We start from the raw sequence: 17985 nt of genomic DNA, 5'->3' as shown, positions 1-17985 counted from the left end.
GGAGAGCCCTCTGTGAGGTCTCCTGTTATTAACTCCTGTGTGAATACATGACTGGGGCCGGGCCGCCGAGGTAGGTGTCAAAATGTCCGTACCGGCAGTGGCAGCGGTTCACCAGGCCAGGGCACCTCCCTACCGGGCCCACCGGTGGCTGGCGACGGGAATGTGTCTTCCCTTCCCAGGGCCCATCTGCCGGGCTGTCAAGGCCATGTGAGAACATGAGCGAGCAAGACTTCAAAAGAAGAAAAAAAAATAATCGGAGCAGGATTATAACTATTGCAGTGGCGACGCGCATGCCAACACCCGCCAGCGGCGCCGGCACAGGCTCTCGGCAGCCGCGCCATGGTGGCGGCTGAGGCCAGGCTGTGAGGCGGCCTCGGAGGTCCCTGGGCAGCAGCAGCGGGGGATGGAAACGGGCAGCCGGGTGTAAAACCGGGCCACAGCCCTGCTGCCGTCCTCCTCTCCCCTGCGGGGCCGCGTTTGCTCTGCCGTGCCCCAGCGCCCCCTTCCCCTCAGCCCGGCCGCTCCTTCCCGCCTCCCCGCAGCGGCCCGGCCCCCGCCAGAGGAGGCGACTGCACCCCAGCCCTGGGGGTTGGGGCGGGACCGGCCCGCCCCAGCGCCTTAGGCAGCGCAGAGGCCGGGCCGGGCGGGCTAGCGCTGCCTCTCCGTGCCCGGGGGGCGCCTCGGCCACCGCCGTCCCCCTCGCTCTGCACCCATGGAGCGGCGCGGGGGCGCGGCGGGCGGCGATGTCTGCATGTGCCAGACCGTCTTGCCGGCCCACGCCAACCACCGCGGGGAGCTGAGCGCCGGGCAGCTCCTCAAGTGGATGGACGCCACCGCCTGCCTGGCAGGTAGAGAGAGGGGCAGCAGCGGCCCGGCCGGCTGGCGGGCGCCTCAGGGCAGGGGGTGATGGCGGGCGGGGTAGCGACGCCTCAGGGCGGTGGGGAGAGGCGCCCCTGCCGCCCTGTGCCCCATCCCCTCAGAAATGCACCTTAAACTCGGGGACAGCGTCGCCTTCCCTGAAAACCGGTAGCCCCGTCCCGATATTTGCCGATGATGGGCGAGGAGGAGGCGAAATTTTGCCCCTGGGGAGCTGGGGAGCGGCTTGAGGGAAGGTTTTAGCTGGGGAGAGTGTGTGAGATTTGGGGGTTCAGATTAGGAACAGGCAAGTTCAGTAGTGAGAAGGCTTGTGGGGCTGGAGAGGAGTGTGAACTCTGAGGGGAGAGCGAAGAAGGGGGTGACGGGTGGTTAGGATGAGGAGAGTTAAAAAAAGAGCAGCAGAAGGAAAAAAGGGATGGAAAAAAGAGAAATACTAGAAGAAAGAAAAGTACTAATTTAAGAACATTGGCGCATGGGTGCAAAAAAAAAACCAAAAACCAACCATAAATCCCACCAGCATGCAGAACACTCTGTCTGGTGTAACTCAGCTTTGAAAACTTTTAAAATCTCCTCAGCTAACTTCTGGAAGCGAAAGCTGCATCTGAAGCACTAAGAAAACCCAAGGCTCTGCCATCTTTGCTGTCAGTGAACTCCGTTTCCAAGTACAGCTGCATACATTAGCAGTCCATAATGAGCCTTGCAGAGAATAGCGGGTATTTTGGGGGAACTCATGTCTGGATGGCGTCTCCATACGACGCGGTGACCATGGTGCGCTCGCTGCGTAGGTGTGTGCTGCGCTCCGTGCAGCTTTATGTAATCCTCTCTTCTGTGTAGAAAGAGTTGGGATCCTGGAGAACTTGTCCCACACAATAACCCAGTAACTACCTAGCACGTAGCAGCTTCCCAGTATGATCACACTTTTTTTTTTGAGATTTATTTTAGCATGAAGGAGTAATTTGATTTCAGCCCTTCAGTGATTTACCCCTTAACAGTGCTCTTTGCAAGAGGGACACCGAACTGATCTCAGCAACCCCTGAACTTGAGTCCCTGCTCTGAAGTGGCAGAGCCCCAGCTGCTACAACAGTTCATCCTTGCTCCCTGGACTTCAGTTAAGCTGTGATGATCTTCACCAGCTGCTAATCTGCCACCAGAGCTCACTTGCAATCCACTGTTCATAGTTGCTTTTCCTTGGTTAGGCTTAGGGCAACAGCAGTCATTCACCCCACAGGGCTAATCCCATCGCACACAAAGGATTTTTAACACCTTTCCTTGCTTTGCTTTTTGTCTCACAGCAAACTCAGCATGCCAGGCAGGGATTTGTTTGGCTTTACCATCTTTCACCCATGTTAGTGCCAGCTGGTGCAGTTGCAAGTGCCCGGATTTTGCACTTTCCTCATTTCATATCCTGCTGCTTTAGATGTGATCCACCTGGCTGCTTCCTCACTTTTAAGGCTACTTATGACTATCACCATCTTACTCATCACCTTGCATTACCTGTCACAGTGGCGACTCCAGCCTCTTAGTCGTCAGTGACCTCTTCCCTTTTATCACAGTGTGCTGGTTCTGATAAGTGCCTTTGTGTGTTTTGCCCTCATGTTTTCAAAGGGAACTCCTCAGATACTGATACAACTCATGCACCATCCTCTAATTCTTCTAAGCTTTTTCTTGCGGTGCTCACTAAAAATATTGGGCTGCTTGAGTGAGAACTCCTGCCCGTTGTGCAGTGCTATCTTCTAGGTTTCCTGCTAGTCCTCTCTTTTGCCTCTGTCACCCAGGAAACTTTGTGTTTGTACAGCTCCTAGTGTGGTGGAGATGTAGCCTCTGACTTGGAACTCCAGGTGCTATGGTCAAATAAATAATCAATCACAATAACTTGCTGTAAAAAGATAACTGTTTGGCTATTAAATATTAACGGAAAAGAAGATATTTACCTCTTCCAGATTAACTTTCATAGTTAATACAAACAGGGTCTGTTATTTTTCATAACCAAATGCATCCTAGGGAGATGGAGAACACAGTTAAAATTTTGGTAAAAATATTTTACAGTAAGTAAATATTTGGGTTTGAATTTTTTAAATCTTGTTTGTATTTGTTTTTATTTAATTCCTGCACTTTTAGTACAGCAATGAGGACATGTACTTACCTGCTTTCCACTGCTGTGGCCACACTAGTAAGCCAGTAGATCTTTCTCCTATGTCTGAGAATCCTCAACTGACAAAACTTCCACACTGGTTTTACATAGCCAATACTCAAAACATCCTGTTTTGAGGGAGATTGCTGAGATTTCTGTAGGCTTGTTAATGCTTTGTGACTCTTTTTGTCCTGCAACATGCTTATTGATGCTCTCTTACAAGAATGTTCATTTTTAGACAAAGGCCTTAAAGAGAGTTTTTCAGACTGAGTAGGATCATTATCATCATCTAGTCTCATCTCCTGATGTTACCCTTATTTCATGGTAAACATTAACTTTAATCTTATTTGGCTTCTTTTTTTCGAAGGGGTATGCTGCAGACCTGCATTAGGGTGATGAAAAGAAGAACTCGGATGTACTGTGTTTCATCTCTGTCTCATGCACAAGTATATAGGTGAATAGCTTGTTGCAAATGCAATGTGGTAATTGTGTGTCCATGTGTCTCTTTTGAAGCTGAGAAACATGCTGGTGTGTCTTGCGTGACAGTGTCTATGGATGACATACAGTTTGAAGAGGCTGCCAGGTACAAAACCAGCTAACAGCAGTCAAATGTTTTCATTCTAGAGATTCTTATTTGGCAGAGATAAACTGAGGCATTATAAAATCTGAGATAGCAGGCCAATGAACTCCCCAGAGTCATGGGGTTAAGTCTCAAAATTGTTCTTTTCTATCTGTGGTAGCCTGACCCACCTAGAAAACAGATCAATTTCGCAGGTCAAAAATAAACTGTAGTTACTTTGACTTGGCAACCCAGATGCCAGGTGAGAAACTGATGGCCCAGTGATCTTTGGCTCTAGTTAAGTTGAATGCTGCAGGCCATTACTTATCTCTGTTAAATAAGGAGTACATACCTGTAACAGTTATTTTATTAATTTTTTATTGTTGTAAGTGCCCTTTCAGTTTATTTCTTGCCTTCTCTTCCTGTCAGCTCTTTTAAAAAAATGTGTTCATGTAACAAAACAGAAATATTTTGCATTTGTGATCCCCGAACATTGACTGAGTCTACAAGATAATACAGGACTTACTTTTTGTTTTAACAATTTTTCATGATTTTCCAAGGGATAAAAGACATTGTAAAAGGAAACAGCACATTTATTCCTAAACCATATCCTTACAGAAACTTAAAGCCATTACTTTGTAGTTTTTGTGTGTTTTTACACCTTGCCATCTGGCAATTAATGAGTGCTTAGATGGGATGGACCTGGTTACACAGACCAATGCACATGCAATTGTCCTGACTGTGAACCAAGCAACATTGGCTGTCAGATGTACAGCTGATGTCAGTTTAAAACTGTTTGCAGTACATGAGTGTAAAACAAGCATCCACTCACACTTCTGAACAGCAGATTTTTAGAGTAGGGACCATTAGGATGAGAACTAGAATCAGTAACAAAGAAGTGAACGTGGTCATACCAAATCTAGAACTCAAGAGAATTTCTTCATCTATTTTACAAAATTAGTTTTAAAGTGTTTGTCCTGCCTGTAATTGTTATGCGTTTTTAATTTTGTCCCTAGGAAAAAATCCTGTCTATGAAAACTGTACTCACAGTCCTACAAATGAAGTCAGGGTAATTTTTTCTTTCGGGCATAATATTTCAGACTTCAGTAGCTTCAGAGCAATTCTCTCTCTTGTTTCTGAGACCAGAACACAGCTTCTAAAATGTAATGAAAATACTTTTCCTTACAGGTTTGTTTCTAAGCATGTCTCTAGTTTTCCTTCTACTTGTGGTATCAATGTTTCATTTTTAACAAGAATATAGGGTACAAACATATGAAGTGGTTTCAGTAATTATTTTTCAGCCTCAGGTAATCCCTAACATCCTGTTTCCAGCTTACTGTGTAATTTCCTAAATTTTGCCAGATCTTGTTGATTATACAAACATCTTGCATAAATAAGAGAGCTCTTGTATCTCACTCTAGTAAATGAAAAAGATTTTTTATAAGTTACCTGCTCTAAGGTTTCATTTACCTAACTCAAGTTACCAAATGTTCTCTAAGGATTAACTCTTCTGGGCATATTTCTTTTCAGTTGACATGGAAACAGAGATTTGCACAAATATGTATATTGCAAAACTCAGTCTTATGCCATGATAACAAATAAATCCCTCTTCCTTGTCTTAATATGCAGCAGTTCAGTGGTAGTAAGAAAATACGATTTTAAATTACACTTATTTAAATTTTGTTAGTGCTCCATATGTGAATCATATTCAGTTCATTCTAAAATATTTCAAAAGCCTTCTGCCAGTTACAAGTAGAAGTGTGGTGTCCTGTGACTTCTGCCCCTACATATCTATTTAAATGCCCAAGCTGATCAGCTCTCTCTGCTTAAATCAGTTTGTCCAAAGTCAGAATACGTGATACAATGTACATAATTTCATTTTGAAATAGTGTCTGACCATCTCAGTTCTGACATCTTTATTTTCTGATATGGCCGTGGACTTTTCTGCAACGAAATGTGGGTCCACCTGCATAGACTGCTTGGAGCACAGGGGGAGATGTCAGTCAGTCAGGGTATCTAATGTCTGTGAAGTCTAAACCTGCCTTGTTGCGGGACTGGCGGCTCAGGCTCAGTGAGATCACATCCAGCTTTGTTCTGTTGTTCCCACCCTGCAGTTGCGTCAAAGGCGGAAAGACCCAGGCTTACCTCGCTCAGCCTCTCTTATGCAGTGTTCTCGCACAGAGGAAGAGAGGTCACCAGGGAGGTGTCACTGACAAAGGTGAAACAGACAATCTTTGTACAGAAGAACAGTGCCCTGCCAGTAAGCCTGAGGTAGCGACTTCTGCAGTTCCCACTGGGACCTCGTGGACAATCCGGCATCATGATGTTCTTGACAGGGCCCATGACATCCTCTGCAAGCATCTGCAGAGACTCTGAACTCTCCCTCTTTTAAGGAAAGCCTCACACTCACTACCAGTATGTGTCGTGTTCAATCATAGAGTTCATCTAATGAATATATTCTGTCTTTCTTCACCTTGTACTTGTTGTTACCTCTGCTGCTGTGCTGCTGTAATTCTCTTGGGAGTTTTATGACAAGAGTCTTCAGAGGTGTTTCAGGGTACTTGACTGAGTTCTGTCTCTAAGCTTTCTAAAGCCTTTTTATGAGACCATAATGTTAACTTCTTTTCCAAGCTTGAACATAAATATTGTGTTCTCCTTTTTGAAAATGAGCTGTTGGCTTCCTTAGCTGTGCAGTTTAGAGCTATTACATTAATGGTTGTGCTTTTTCTTTGTAATGAATGATGGAAAAATTCCTTCTGAATGCATTCTTCAAAAGCTAATGAGGGCTATGTATCTGCAGATGGCCTTAATTATTTCCTCTAACCGTTCTTCCCCCCTGTCTACTCAAAGGCTTCCACTTATGTTCTTGAATATGAACAAGAAAGAGGAAGTTTCTGTGTACTTGGTTGTTCCCGTCTGGTACCATAAAGGAGCAGGTTTCCTATTCCTCATTCTAGTGTTTGGTAACAATTCATTTGAAGTTCTGGCATTGAGAGAAGCAATTTAAGAAAAGCCTTTAAATGTCAAAACCCTATTCATTAAATAAGGAAGAAGTTATAAAGAAATTTTTTTTTATAAACTGGGGTCATGACTGTGCCAAATCCTTAGCTGTAGATGCCTATTTCATAGGTACTGAAGTGGCCTGAGTTGTATTTTGCAGTCTTGGATATAGGTAGCTGCACTTTGCCTGCTCTGGAACTGATCTTTAGCAGTTTTAAGTCAGTCTAAATTCCCTGAAGGCAGTGGCCAGATGCGCAGTTATTTTGGCTGTGGGTCTGACTTACCATGCACATCCTGTCCTTTTTACTGCTCTGCTCAATAAGACAACTTTAGGGGAAACTGCCTTCTTTCCGCCCTTCCAGCATTGTCTTGTGTTAGGATATTTGGGGTTTGAAAACAAGGGTTATTCTTGTTATCAACATATAACAGGTACTTTAGAAATTCCAGAAGGAAAGAATTATTTTCTCATTTAAATTTGATTCTATGTAGGTAAAAAGGTACAATTCTGTTTAGGTGTTCCATGTAGGTAAACGACAAAGAGTAGTTGTTCAGAGGTATGGTGTTAGAACAGAAGGGACATGGCCCTTGTTCTTGGCCAAAACTTGGAGAGTGAACTCTTTCCCCGTTCTTCAAAGATGTCAAAGAACATTTTTTGTCTTGGGATTATTTCCTCATGTGCGTGTATCTGTATGTGAGAGAATGCACATGGAGTATATCTTGTGTGGTTTTGCAGCTAGATATACTCAGTGATTTGGTATAACTCACAGCAAGATGTGCCTTTGAACAAAGGCAGAATCTCGGCCAAAATTTCTTGGGGGACCTGGGGCCTGGAGCACACCTGACGTCATACAGACATCAGCAAGGAAAAGGAATGCTCGTATTAAGCTTATGCAGTTTTCTGAGTGACTAAAATCGTTATTGAGCATGAATGAAGTCTGACTGATGAATAACAGTGCTAAACCTTTTTCAGTCCATTTTCAGTACAGTATGGAAGACAGAGACTGATGAATGAGATTTTCTTCACTACTGTTAGGAATACCTAGAGAGGCAGGTTCAAACCCTTATTGAGCGGTATGATTACATACCATAAGATGTTATTCTTAACAGGGTTGGACAAATTATCGCCATCAAAGCAAAGGTGAACAGAGCATTCAAAACCAGCATGGAGGTAAGAGATCATCACTCTTATTCCCAATGATATTTAAAGAATAGAAGAAAGGTGGGAAGATTAGAGGAATGCAACATGGGTCCAGTCTTATTTGTCTTAGAAGGAGCTTTGTGCAGATATCTGAACAATAACACTGCCTAATGAAACTCTGGTTTCATAATGACTATTATAATTGCATGTTTCCTGTAAAATAATCCATGTCAAAATAGAAACTGGACCTTGAAGAATTAAAATCTTTGGCAGGTATAATGGACGGGATGGGATAGGTGGTGTTGGTCCAGAACAAAGCTATTGACCTGTAAACAGTCTTTGGATCAGATCTAGGATCCACTGAACAGGTGGAGTTCTAAGTATTTTTGAAACTTCTGATACAAAAATGTTTATCTCAGGTGTATGCATGTTCTTATTCTTCATATTATAACAAGTATGCAATGCATTGCCCAATCACTTCCTTGAAGTCAGAATTGAACCTTAAGGGTACTTTTCTCTGCATTGTGCCCAAGTCCAATTTCCATTAATATTAATGGGAGTGATGCATCTCGCAGAGAATGTATTTCAAAAGATTAAAAAAATTAGAAAAAATCAGAAGTTTTGATGCATGTCAGGCCTGTCTCACAGGATCAAATACAGTGTTTCACCTTCAAGTGTTTCATTGTGTTTTATACATTTATACAGACGTTTTCGCTCATACAGATCTTGGAAAGATTCAGATGGGGACTCCAAATGACACACAAGTAAATGGAAAGAGATATCCATAAAACTAAATCTAAGCGTCTTTCCTATTTTGTATTTTATCCTACAAGTGATGCTAAACATACATACAGAGTTGTTGTACTAAAGAGCTTTTCAGAGCTCAGCAAATATTGTGATGTTCTTATGTGTTCAGAGATGTATCAGTGATAGCAGAGCAGTTTTTTACCTTTTTTCTTTTAAATTTAAGAGACTGGGTGTGATTGATTGATAAACAGTGCACCATTTTGTCTCAGCTCAACTGACAATGATGTAAATACCGTTTTTGTCTTCTTCCTCCACTACCTCCTTCCTTGTAGGTTGGCATAAAGGTTACGGTACAGGACGTTTTGACTAATGTTGAAAAAATTGTGAGTGTGGCATATGCAACATATGTAGCCAAACCAGTTGGTGCTGGAAAGGTATTCTTTCTGTTTTCTTCTATGCTTGAAGTTACTGGGACTGAGTTTCTGTGAAATAACCCAATTTTCTGGTTGTGAAACACAGGAAAATGTTCATACCTGTTTATTCTGATGAGTAATAGGAAAACAGCATGAAGTCCAGACTATATGGAGATATTTTTTTTTCTACAGTCCATTTGTTAGGCTTTTTTAATTGTTTCCACTTTTCGTGCACATTTGCTAGTAATAGAACTGGTGTCTTTGTACAGGCTGCAATATTGATAGAGGCGAGCACTGGAAGAGAGATCCCTGTGAGTCTGCACGGTCTCTCTCTATTTCAGAAACTGATCTATATACATCTTGAAACCTGCAAGGATGTTGGGGGTGGTGTTTCTTTATCCTTCACTCCCCCTTTTGAGAAGGTTGTTCAAACATCACTATTTGGAGAGAAGACATTATTTTTAAGCTAGCTTCCTATCTAAATTAATTCTTTGTCATTTATGTTAATTAGTTTTCAAGCAGGTGTTGTTTCTTCTCCCCAGTCTTTGGCTCCCAGAGGTATTTAGAAATCAGTCATGGTACTGTTTGGCCTTCACATTGCTGTGCTAAGCAGGCACAGTTCTTTTAAAGTTTTCATATGTGAAAGGCGAAATATTCCTCAGATCCTCTTAATAAACTCCTTTTGTATGTAGTAGTCTACTTTCTTGAACATGAGTGACTAGAATCATATATTGACTTTCCTGTGCTGCTGAATGTGTTACGATAGTGCATCTTCCTTTTTAACATCTACTGCAGATTGGCAGAGAGCAGTCATCCCATGATATATTACAGTTTGCAGAAGAAACAGATGGGAACAGTTTTACGAAAACTAAATTCCAACTTGTCTCTGAAAGGCTCATGGCTAAATTGGTTAACCTGAAAGCACTAAAATAGTATAAAGTAAGGATTGTTTATTATTGATTTGATATCTTATCCATGGCATCAACCCATTTACCTTTTGCCCAGATTTCCAGGGAGGTTAATTCAGGATTAAACTGGTGATGATTAACTAAGATTAGGCTTAAGACAGGAACACCCCAGAGGGAGTTTGAGACTTCAGTTCAAATTCCATCACAACTTAAAGTCTTGTAGAAATTAAAGAATATTTTTTCAAATCCACTTTTCTGAACAACTGTTGCTAAAGTTATGCAGAGAGCAGCAGTATGCGCTCACCATCCTAAACTCTTATCTGGACCATCTGGAAAAAGCTAGGACGCTCTTGAGGAGGGCCAGAAAGGAGGCAAGGAAACTGGAAGAGGATTTGAGTGAAGACTCCAAGACTGGGAAACATTAGCAGCACCACTAGAGGACACAAAATGTTGAATTTGTCTGTGTTGCTGTGCTTGTTCATTATTTAAGGCTTCTGAGGCTAGACCTTGTAAACAAATCACATAAGTGACTGTTCAGTGGCACCTCTGCAGTATTTATCTAAATGTAATAATTTTCTTAAGCCAATACAGGCTTGGATTCAGTTTGTCATTGAACTGACATACATGGGAATTTGCATTTAAGGGAGAAGAAGGTCTGATCTTGGCAAGAAGGGTGCATGGCTGGGCAGAAGTAGCATTTTGGGCATAAATGTATAGAGTCTGAAGCTGCACCAAGTGCTGGGTGTTCATGTGTTTTTCCTCCACCTCAGAAAACCAGTGCTTCTTTGAAAATAACTCCTCAGATAGATGGAATAGGCAATGTGAGTATGGAGTGAATTGTGAAAAAGGGAGCGGACTATTTGTGTAGTGAGTGGGAGTGGGCTCTGGGGTACACTTTCCCATAGACTACACCACTGATGAATGCAACTGGGTTATTTTTCTGTTAAAAAAATTCAATACTCAAACCTTCATTTTAAGATCATCTTGTTTTTCTCTTTTTCTTTTTCCTTTTTTCTTTTGTCTTAAACTCTGTGTGCTCTCACAGATGTTTGTATTTAAAAGCCAAAAGCACTTTGTCATTGAGTTTTAACAAATTATTCTGAAAGGATAATGCAGAATCTTTTGAACTTTAACTCTGCCCTTGTTTGTATTAATAGAACTTGTAATCTTGGACAGTTGATAGCAAAAGGTTGCAGATAATGCTGATGCCATTTTAAGTTCAAAATGCACTTTGTTATGATTATGGCATTCAGAATCTTTTTTTCTTTTTCATTTGCATAGATTGCATTAGAACCTGTAAAGCTTCTGTCTACAGAAGACCACCTGGAGCATGCCTTGGCTATTGAGAGAAGAAGAATCCGCCTGGGCTATGAACAGATCTTTCAGAACCTAATGCAGGAGAGTAATAAGGAAGGTGATTACTGTGGTCAGCATGGAAGATGGAACAAATGACTTAGGGGCAGCTGGAAGGGAGGAAAAAAGCAGACAAAACATCTGAGTAGAGCTCCATGAGGTTGTGGTATCATGTAGAAAAGCGTGTACCAGATTTGTGAGGGTGTGTAAGACAGTTATTCTAATAGAGTGGTATTTCTTTGTCTTTCAGAAATTCCAGATACAAAAATGCAGGATTGAAGGCCAAGCATGCATTAAGTAGATGTGAAATGCAGATCTTCATGTAGGTTATATGTGTAAGGTTTAACAGTTCACACAGAACTTTGCAATATGGTAGTAAGGTCCTATGACACTAGTTATAATGTAGATAGAAGGATAAAATTCACTCAGGCTTATGGCTGTGTCTTTGTAAGAAAGCACTAAGAACTATGTTTATGCCATGAGATCATTCCCAACAAGCAGGCGAAACTTCATTACCTGAAGGTCAAAACAGGTAAAAAAAAAAATTTAAACTTCTTATGGCCAAATTAGAAAAATTGAGCCAAGAAACAGGTTCATCTATATTTCTGATAGTAATCTCTGTTCTTAAAGACAGTTGTGCTCAAAAGTTGCTGTGTTCCCCTGCAAAAGAAATGATTCACAACAGTTAAGAAATATGCTGGTATTTGGAAAATCTGAGCCGTAACTCCATGTATAAACAACAGACATTATGTAGTTTTACCACGGAAAGTTGAAACCTGTTGTAAATATAAATTCTAGTCTTAACAATTTAATAAGACTCTGTAGAACTGAAGAGACTTATTTGCTACAAGCAAACCAGTTATTTGTCTTCATGGTAACTGTCTCATAGGAGACAGCTTAATACCATGAAAAGCAAATAGAGGTTGCTGATTTTGGTTTCCACTGCCTTGCCTGGAAACCTCCTTGAAGGATCTTATCATTGTTAGCACTAATTCACCTCCTTAAGGAGACAGAACAAGCAAAACAAGGGAAGAGAAAAGAAAACATTGCGTGTAAAGGCTGCCAGGTAGCAAAATAGGTATAAATCATATCCATAAAGTGAAGTTTGTCTTCTGAGTGGATCTTATGCAACAACTTAAGTAGGTCCAAAGTGCAAGTTAGTCAAATATATCCACACATTTATATAATTACGAAGTTAGTTAATTATGGCAAAATTTGAAAGTACAATTCAGGTCAAGTACCTTCTAGCACACATACATGCTTTTAAAATGACTGACATCATCTCATGCCTGAATCTGTTCTTGCAAAATAAAAATGAAAAAACCAAAGATTAGAGTGAGGATGTATAGCTAAACATTTGAAAATGAAATTGGAAATGCTCATATAGTGGAAGGTAGTTACTGATTCTGATCCATATTACTCTCTTTCATGTGTTCTATATTGTCTCTGGTAATCACAAGATTTGTAACAGGTTATGAAATAGTCATGTCATACTCTAACCTTAATTAGACAGATTTGCACAGGTGCCCATCATACATGGTGGTCAAAGTCTATGAAAGGCATTTGAATAAGCGATAAACTGCTCTGACAACATCTGTTGGAGGTCATACGTAGCAACCATGAATAATCACAAGCACATGCTGAGGCAGTTGGCTGCCTGTGTTCACAACTAGCCAGCTTTCACAGTAACTGCTTCTCACACAGCTTCTTTGAAGGATATAGTGAGGGCTGGGAAGGATCACTGTGCTGCAATAGACTGCGGGGTGCACCATCCCCCACCCTTATGTCTCTTGGAAAAACAGAGCAAATCTTCAGCCTCTTGCTTGTCTTGCAAAGAACAGAGGTCTTCTGTGTCTTTCTTCTTTTTGTTGTGTCTGAAGCAAATTGCACGCTTCAGTAACTGGGGGTATTTTCTTCTTGGCTATCAGACTTACTAGCAGAAATAATTCATTAATACATTTCTGCTGTGTTTCAGACACTTTTGAAGAGGAAGATGCAGTTTCAACTGATGTTACTCATGTACAGAGTATTGAGCTTGTCCAGCCTCCTCATGCAAACCATCATGGAAACACTTTCGGTGGCCAGATCATGGCTTGGATGGAGACAGTGGCAAGTATTTCAGCAAGGTACTTTTCTACATCATAGTCTTTGTGTATGGTTCTAAATGGATGTGATTTTAATATTAAGGGTTTCACTGGGATTTATTCTATGAAAAATACAGGCCCAAACCTTTGTGACTTTTCTTACTCCTCAGATTGCAGGAGGCCTTTGAACTATTTACGTGGTACATTTCCTACAGCATGCCACACCACTGTGGGAGTCAAATACTATTCTTCTGTTACACATGCAGACCCTAAGGCAAAAGAGGCTATGTTACTCTCCTAAAACTCTCTGCAGAAAGTCAGCTTTGGAAATAGGAATAGAAACCTGACCTCCTTGTAGTTGGTGCAGTGTTTTAAAAGCTGAGTTAGTCATTAAGTCAGGATAAAACTGATACTGACCTTGTATCAAATGATATCCAAAACTGAGCAGCATTCTTAATGTTCATCTGCAGATCATTATGCCAGAAGAAGGAACAAGTCAGAGAAGAAGAATCAAAAGAAACATGTTCTGTTTTCTTGGTGTGCACAGAGAATGGATGCATAACCTTCAGCAAGTCACTTAGTGTTTCAGTCTCTCTTGAGTCGCACATCCTATAGGTTGTAATATTTTTAGCAGTTTAAAGGGCTCTGACATCTTTAGGTAATAAGTGTGAAGTATTTTTGTGACACTGCCTAGTATTGCTTGTCAGTATGGCCTAGACATAAAATCATTTAATTTCTCTTCCCCTGAAATCAAACCATTGTTTTTCTCCCTCCTTGCTCTTGGACTCCATACAAAGCTTCTTTGTAAGCAGCACTTGAGTTTCAGTTTGAATTCTCCTTGCATACCAAGTGACCTAATTCACTGCAGGGATGTTAAGATATGTTTTCGTTTTTTAACTTTAATAATTAAATTGCTTCCCCATTCATTATTCATATAGTTTTGATTTGTAGCCAGTAGTTGTACTGATAACAACAGATTTTCTGTAGCGGTTGGATAAACAGCGTGCTTTAGTAATGTCAGAATGCACTGACCTTACTGCAGTGTGTAATTTCATTGGCTTCAAAGGGATTGTTTCAGATTTTTGCCATAATATGACCCAAAATATTTACCTGTTTTCATTTGATAAATTTTACCTAGTGAGAATTACATTTAGGTTTAAAAAGAAAAGGAAAATACCAGCAAATGAAGTAGTGAAAAAATTTCTTTGAAATAATGAATGTCAAACATGATTTGTCATGTTGAGAATTTCAAGAATAATAGCTGCTGACAGAGGCTTGTTGAAAACAGAGATTTTGTAGTTTATGCTTGAGAAATAGCTTGTCTCACTACAAACCTTTTGTGAGGCCACTCACAATTAGACTTGACCTTTGAAGGTGCCAGCTAAGAGTTGCTATGGCCACAAACTCTGATGGAGGAACGGAAGAAGAGGGCTAACCCTTGAAAAATAAATTTCTAAGGGCATTTTAAAGGTTACTCACCCTCCTTCTCCCCTCTCTCCCACCCCCTCCACTTTTTTGGCCGGACAGTAAATGATAATCTTGCAGATAGCAATAAAGCCATTTGAATATTAGTAATATTAGTTTGAACTCGATCTGTACTTTCTTATTTCTTGCACTTGCAGTAAAAGCATTCAGGCCATAGTTTTCCAGGAAAAATGGAATATTTAGGCCAAATTTCTGTTTTGTTCCTCTCTTATTTTCAATAACATTGTGTTTGCATCTTTATAGTGAACATTGTAAATAAGATCACCATTTAGCATTTTAAATCAGAAGAGCAAATTGTTCTTAATGAAATTACAAAATTGTTTGAATATATTAGTCTATCAAAAAGACGTACCAGTAAATTAATTAGGTACAGATAATTGTGTGCATTTAACAATACTGGTAGATTAGTTTTCAGAGTGCAGTGAGTTAAAAGCTAGGAATGCTACAAAGTTATATTTTCAAGTTTAAAAACTGCACAATGCAAAACCTATTCTCAGATGTGCATATGGCATTCTTATTGAGCATTTTGCACTCATGCATGAGGACAGAACATGTTTTTTCAAAGTCTAAATATAGATGGCATTATTGTATTTTGTTCCCTATTCATGTCATGCACAGAGATCCCAGTAAAGAGTGGGGCTTTGACTACATTTAGAACTGCTGAAGAAACCTAATTTTTGCCCACTACGGAGAGCTTGCAAACTAGATCCCTATTCCACAAACCCTTAAGCTGTATCTGTACTGCAGATTTTTTTCTGGAATGTCTGTGAAGGTCAGAGAGGCGATGAGTGTAGATGGCACGGAATTGCAAAACTTTTCTTTTAGCAGTGTAGCTGGGTTTGATCAGGTGTGTATCTGTTTGTCCACTGTATCGGTCTGAAGAGCAGCTTTGCTAGTACGCTCCTGGAAAGGGTACTCGCCTGGCACAGACAATCTTCTGTACTAGAGCAGCAAAGTTTTACTGGAGTGGCTACAGCCTGTTTCACAAGCAATTCAAAGAGACCCAGTAAGACAACCTTGCTGAACCTGACTACGTGTAATTGCACGCAGTCCAGGATCAGGTCTGAAATAAGAAGAGACAGGTGAGTGGATGCACTATGCAATTGGAAGGACAAAGGGAACAGAATTACTAAGATTTGTAATGTAATGTACATGTAAAGATGTTTGTAATACACTATTGTGCCCTCAGCTTTTGAAATTTAGCCAACAGTTCTGTTTTTCTGAATTGATAAGTGATCAATTCAACATCTTTCTGTCCCTTTGTATGTGGAAAGATGAGTTTCCCAGCTCAGCACCAGTAGTGAACTGCACATAATTTAGTAAACCAGACCAAATTAAAAAAAAAAAAAAAAAAAAGAAACCAACTATGCATTTGGCAGTTATTTGGGTAGTTTTTTATTCTTATTTCATATAACACTAGCAGAAAACATCTGACAAACAAGCAAAAATATACAAATATTAAAAGAATAGATAGACTGACATTGCTTTGCTTGAATACTGTTTCTGGTGCTCAGCCTTTCTGCTGAGGTTTCTTTTAATTGTTTAAAGGCTTTATGATCTGGCATTTTTACGTTCTGAGCAAAATCCTACTCCCTGTGCAGTCATATAGAAATTGATGAAACTCTGTGAAGTAAATGGTTACTCTGTAGGTAAGGGATTCATGGTCTGGCTCCAAAAGAAAGTAATATCAAGCAGTGAGAATTAATTAGTTAGTGTTTGTAAAGTCTGTTGAAAATGAAACAGCATGACATAAGTGGTATTATTATGTTTGAAGCTGGAATTATATGCTCTTGGAGCTGAACATGTTAAGTGTATTTCAGTGAGTTATGGAATAAATTAGTGTCATACAGTGGTCTTCTAGGTTGTGCAAACCTTGTTGCTCTAATCACCACCCAATTCAAACCTAACAAAGGAGGTTCTTTAACATGACTATGTTTTGCTCTCTGTATCTGCTGCTTTCTTTTCCAGCCGCCTTTGTCATTCATATCCTGTCTTGAAATCAGTCAATATGTTTAAATTCTGGGGACCATCCGTCGTGGGTGACCGCCTTGTATTCAATGCAGTTGTGAACAATGCATTTCAGAACAGGTAAAGCTCCTAATCTGCTTGTCTTCCTTGACTTCTTCAGCACCAGCCTAAATGTGTGTTTTAGGTTTCAGCTTTCAGTAGGATTGGCATTATTGAATGAATTATATTTCAGCTGGAGCTTTGAGGGATATATCTATGTCTATAAATATCTGTCTATAAGCACCTTTTTTTTTACTTTTCTCAGTGAAAGTTTTTAAAAATTATTCTCTGACTTTCACTCTTAATTTAAAGATCATTTGTAACCAAATCCCAATCCTGCAAACTGAGAGCCATAAATATCACTCTGAAATTCAGGGATTTTCAAGGGATGAGTTGGTCTCCCAGCTTTGATTCTTGAGAAGACTCCAGCTTGCTGCCAGGATCTTCCTGTCTTGGCATCTGTTGACAGATCTGGGTTCTATTTATTGCTGGTTACTGGCAAAATTCATGCTTTGTTTTGTTTACTTCTTCCCAGAGTTTGGTTTGGGTGTATGCAGAGGTGAGGCTTTGCCAGTTGCAGTTTGGAATAAATGGCTACAGCCCATGCTGAAATTTTATCTTTAGTTGAGTATATTGAGGTGTAGCAAGACAACCCACAAGACGGCAGAAGCTAAAGTAATTCTTCCTCCAAATTCTGTACACGGGACAAATGTTATCCTGGCATTGGTCTTCTATGGATGTTTTCTTCGTAGGTGTATTTGGTCCCTGCAGAATGCTAGCAGGGCATGAATTACCTTTATACCATGCTTCTGCTGAATGTCAAATCAATATCATGCTGTTCACTTTTGCTGTCTGTTCTCACAGTAATCTTACCGGTGTTCCTATTTTGCTACTTAGCTCAATTTTTGCTCTTTTTATTAATGCTATTTAGCTAGTGCCACCTTTTATTTTATTTCTGAAATGTGTCTGTCCAGACTGAGTAATTTATTTTGTGTGCTACAGAAGGTATTTGAGTCAGGCTTCATGCACACAGGAAGGTGTACAGCAGCCCTTTTTAGTATGTCTCAGGGCTGCTTCTGCATCACTTGTAGCAGTTCAGTAATTAATTTAAACTTTTATTTCAGTGTGGAGGTTGGTGTCCGTGTTGAGGCTTATAACTGTGAAGAATGGATCAAGGACCAAGCACGGCATATTAACAGCGCGTTTCTCATTTTTAACACTGTAAATGACAAAGGAGAGCTGCTCACTTTCCCCAGAATCAAACCTACTACAAAGGTCAGCTCT

At 40.5% G+C, this 17985-nt stretch overlaps 1 protein-coding gene across 3 annotated transcripts in view; it reads left to right on the top strand.

The window, feature by feature from the left end:
* Window positions 1-604: 604 nt before the first annotated feature.
* Window positions 605-17985, top strand: part of ACOT12 (acyl-CoA thioesterase 12) — a 30494-nt gene continuing 13113 nt past the window's right edge. For 2 of the 3 annotated variants that reach the window (XM_087761471.1, XM_087761470.1), the window contains exons 1-8: window positions 605-848; window positions 3521-3590; window positions 7674-7734; window positions 8784-8885; window positions 11054-11186; window positions 13101-13251; window positions 16663-16782; window positions 17826-17976. In XM_087761471.1, coding sequence (XP_087617597.1) covers window positions 713-848; window positions 3521-3590; window positions 7674-7734; window positions 8784-8885; window positions 11054-11186; window positions 13101-13251; window positions 16663-16782; window positions 17826-17976 — 924 coding nt within the window. In that variant the 5' untranslated portion in view covers window positions 605-712. Of the gene's footprint in view, window positions 849-3520; window positions 3591-5898; window positions 5982-7673; window positions 7735-8783; window positions 8886-11053; window positions 11187-13100; window positions 13252-16662; window positions 16783-17825; window positions 17977-17985 lie in introns of those variants that run through there. The other variant, XM_087761472.1, reaches the window with a different exon arrangement.

Source organism: Nipponia nippon, unplaced genomic scaffold (assembly GCF_047370975.1).
Source record: "Nipponia nippon isolate SJK-2023a ecotype South Korea unplaced genomic scaffold, ASM4737097v1 scaffold_24, whole genome shotgun sequence".
NCBI lineage: Eukaryota > Metazoa > Chordata > Aves > Pelecaniformes > Threskiornithidae > Nipponia > Nipponia nippon.
Note: the sequence above shows the minus strand (reverse complement) of the source record. Positions and strands in the feature narration are given on the sequence as shown.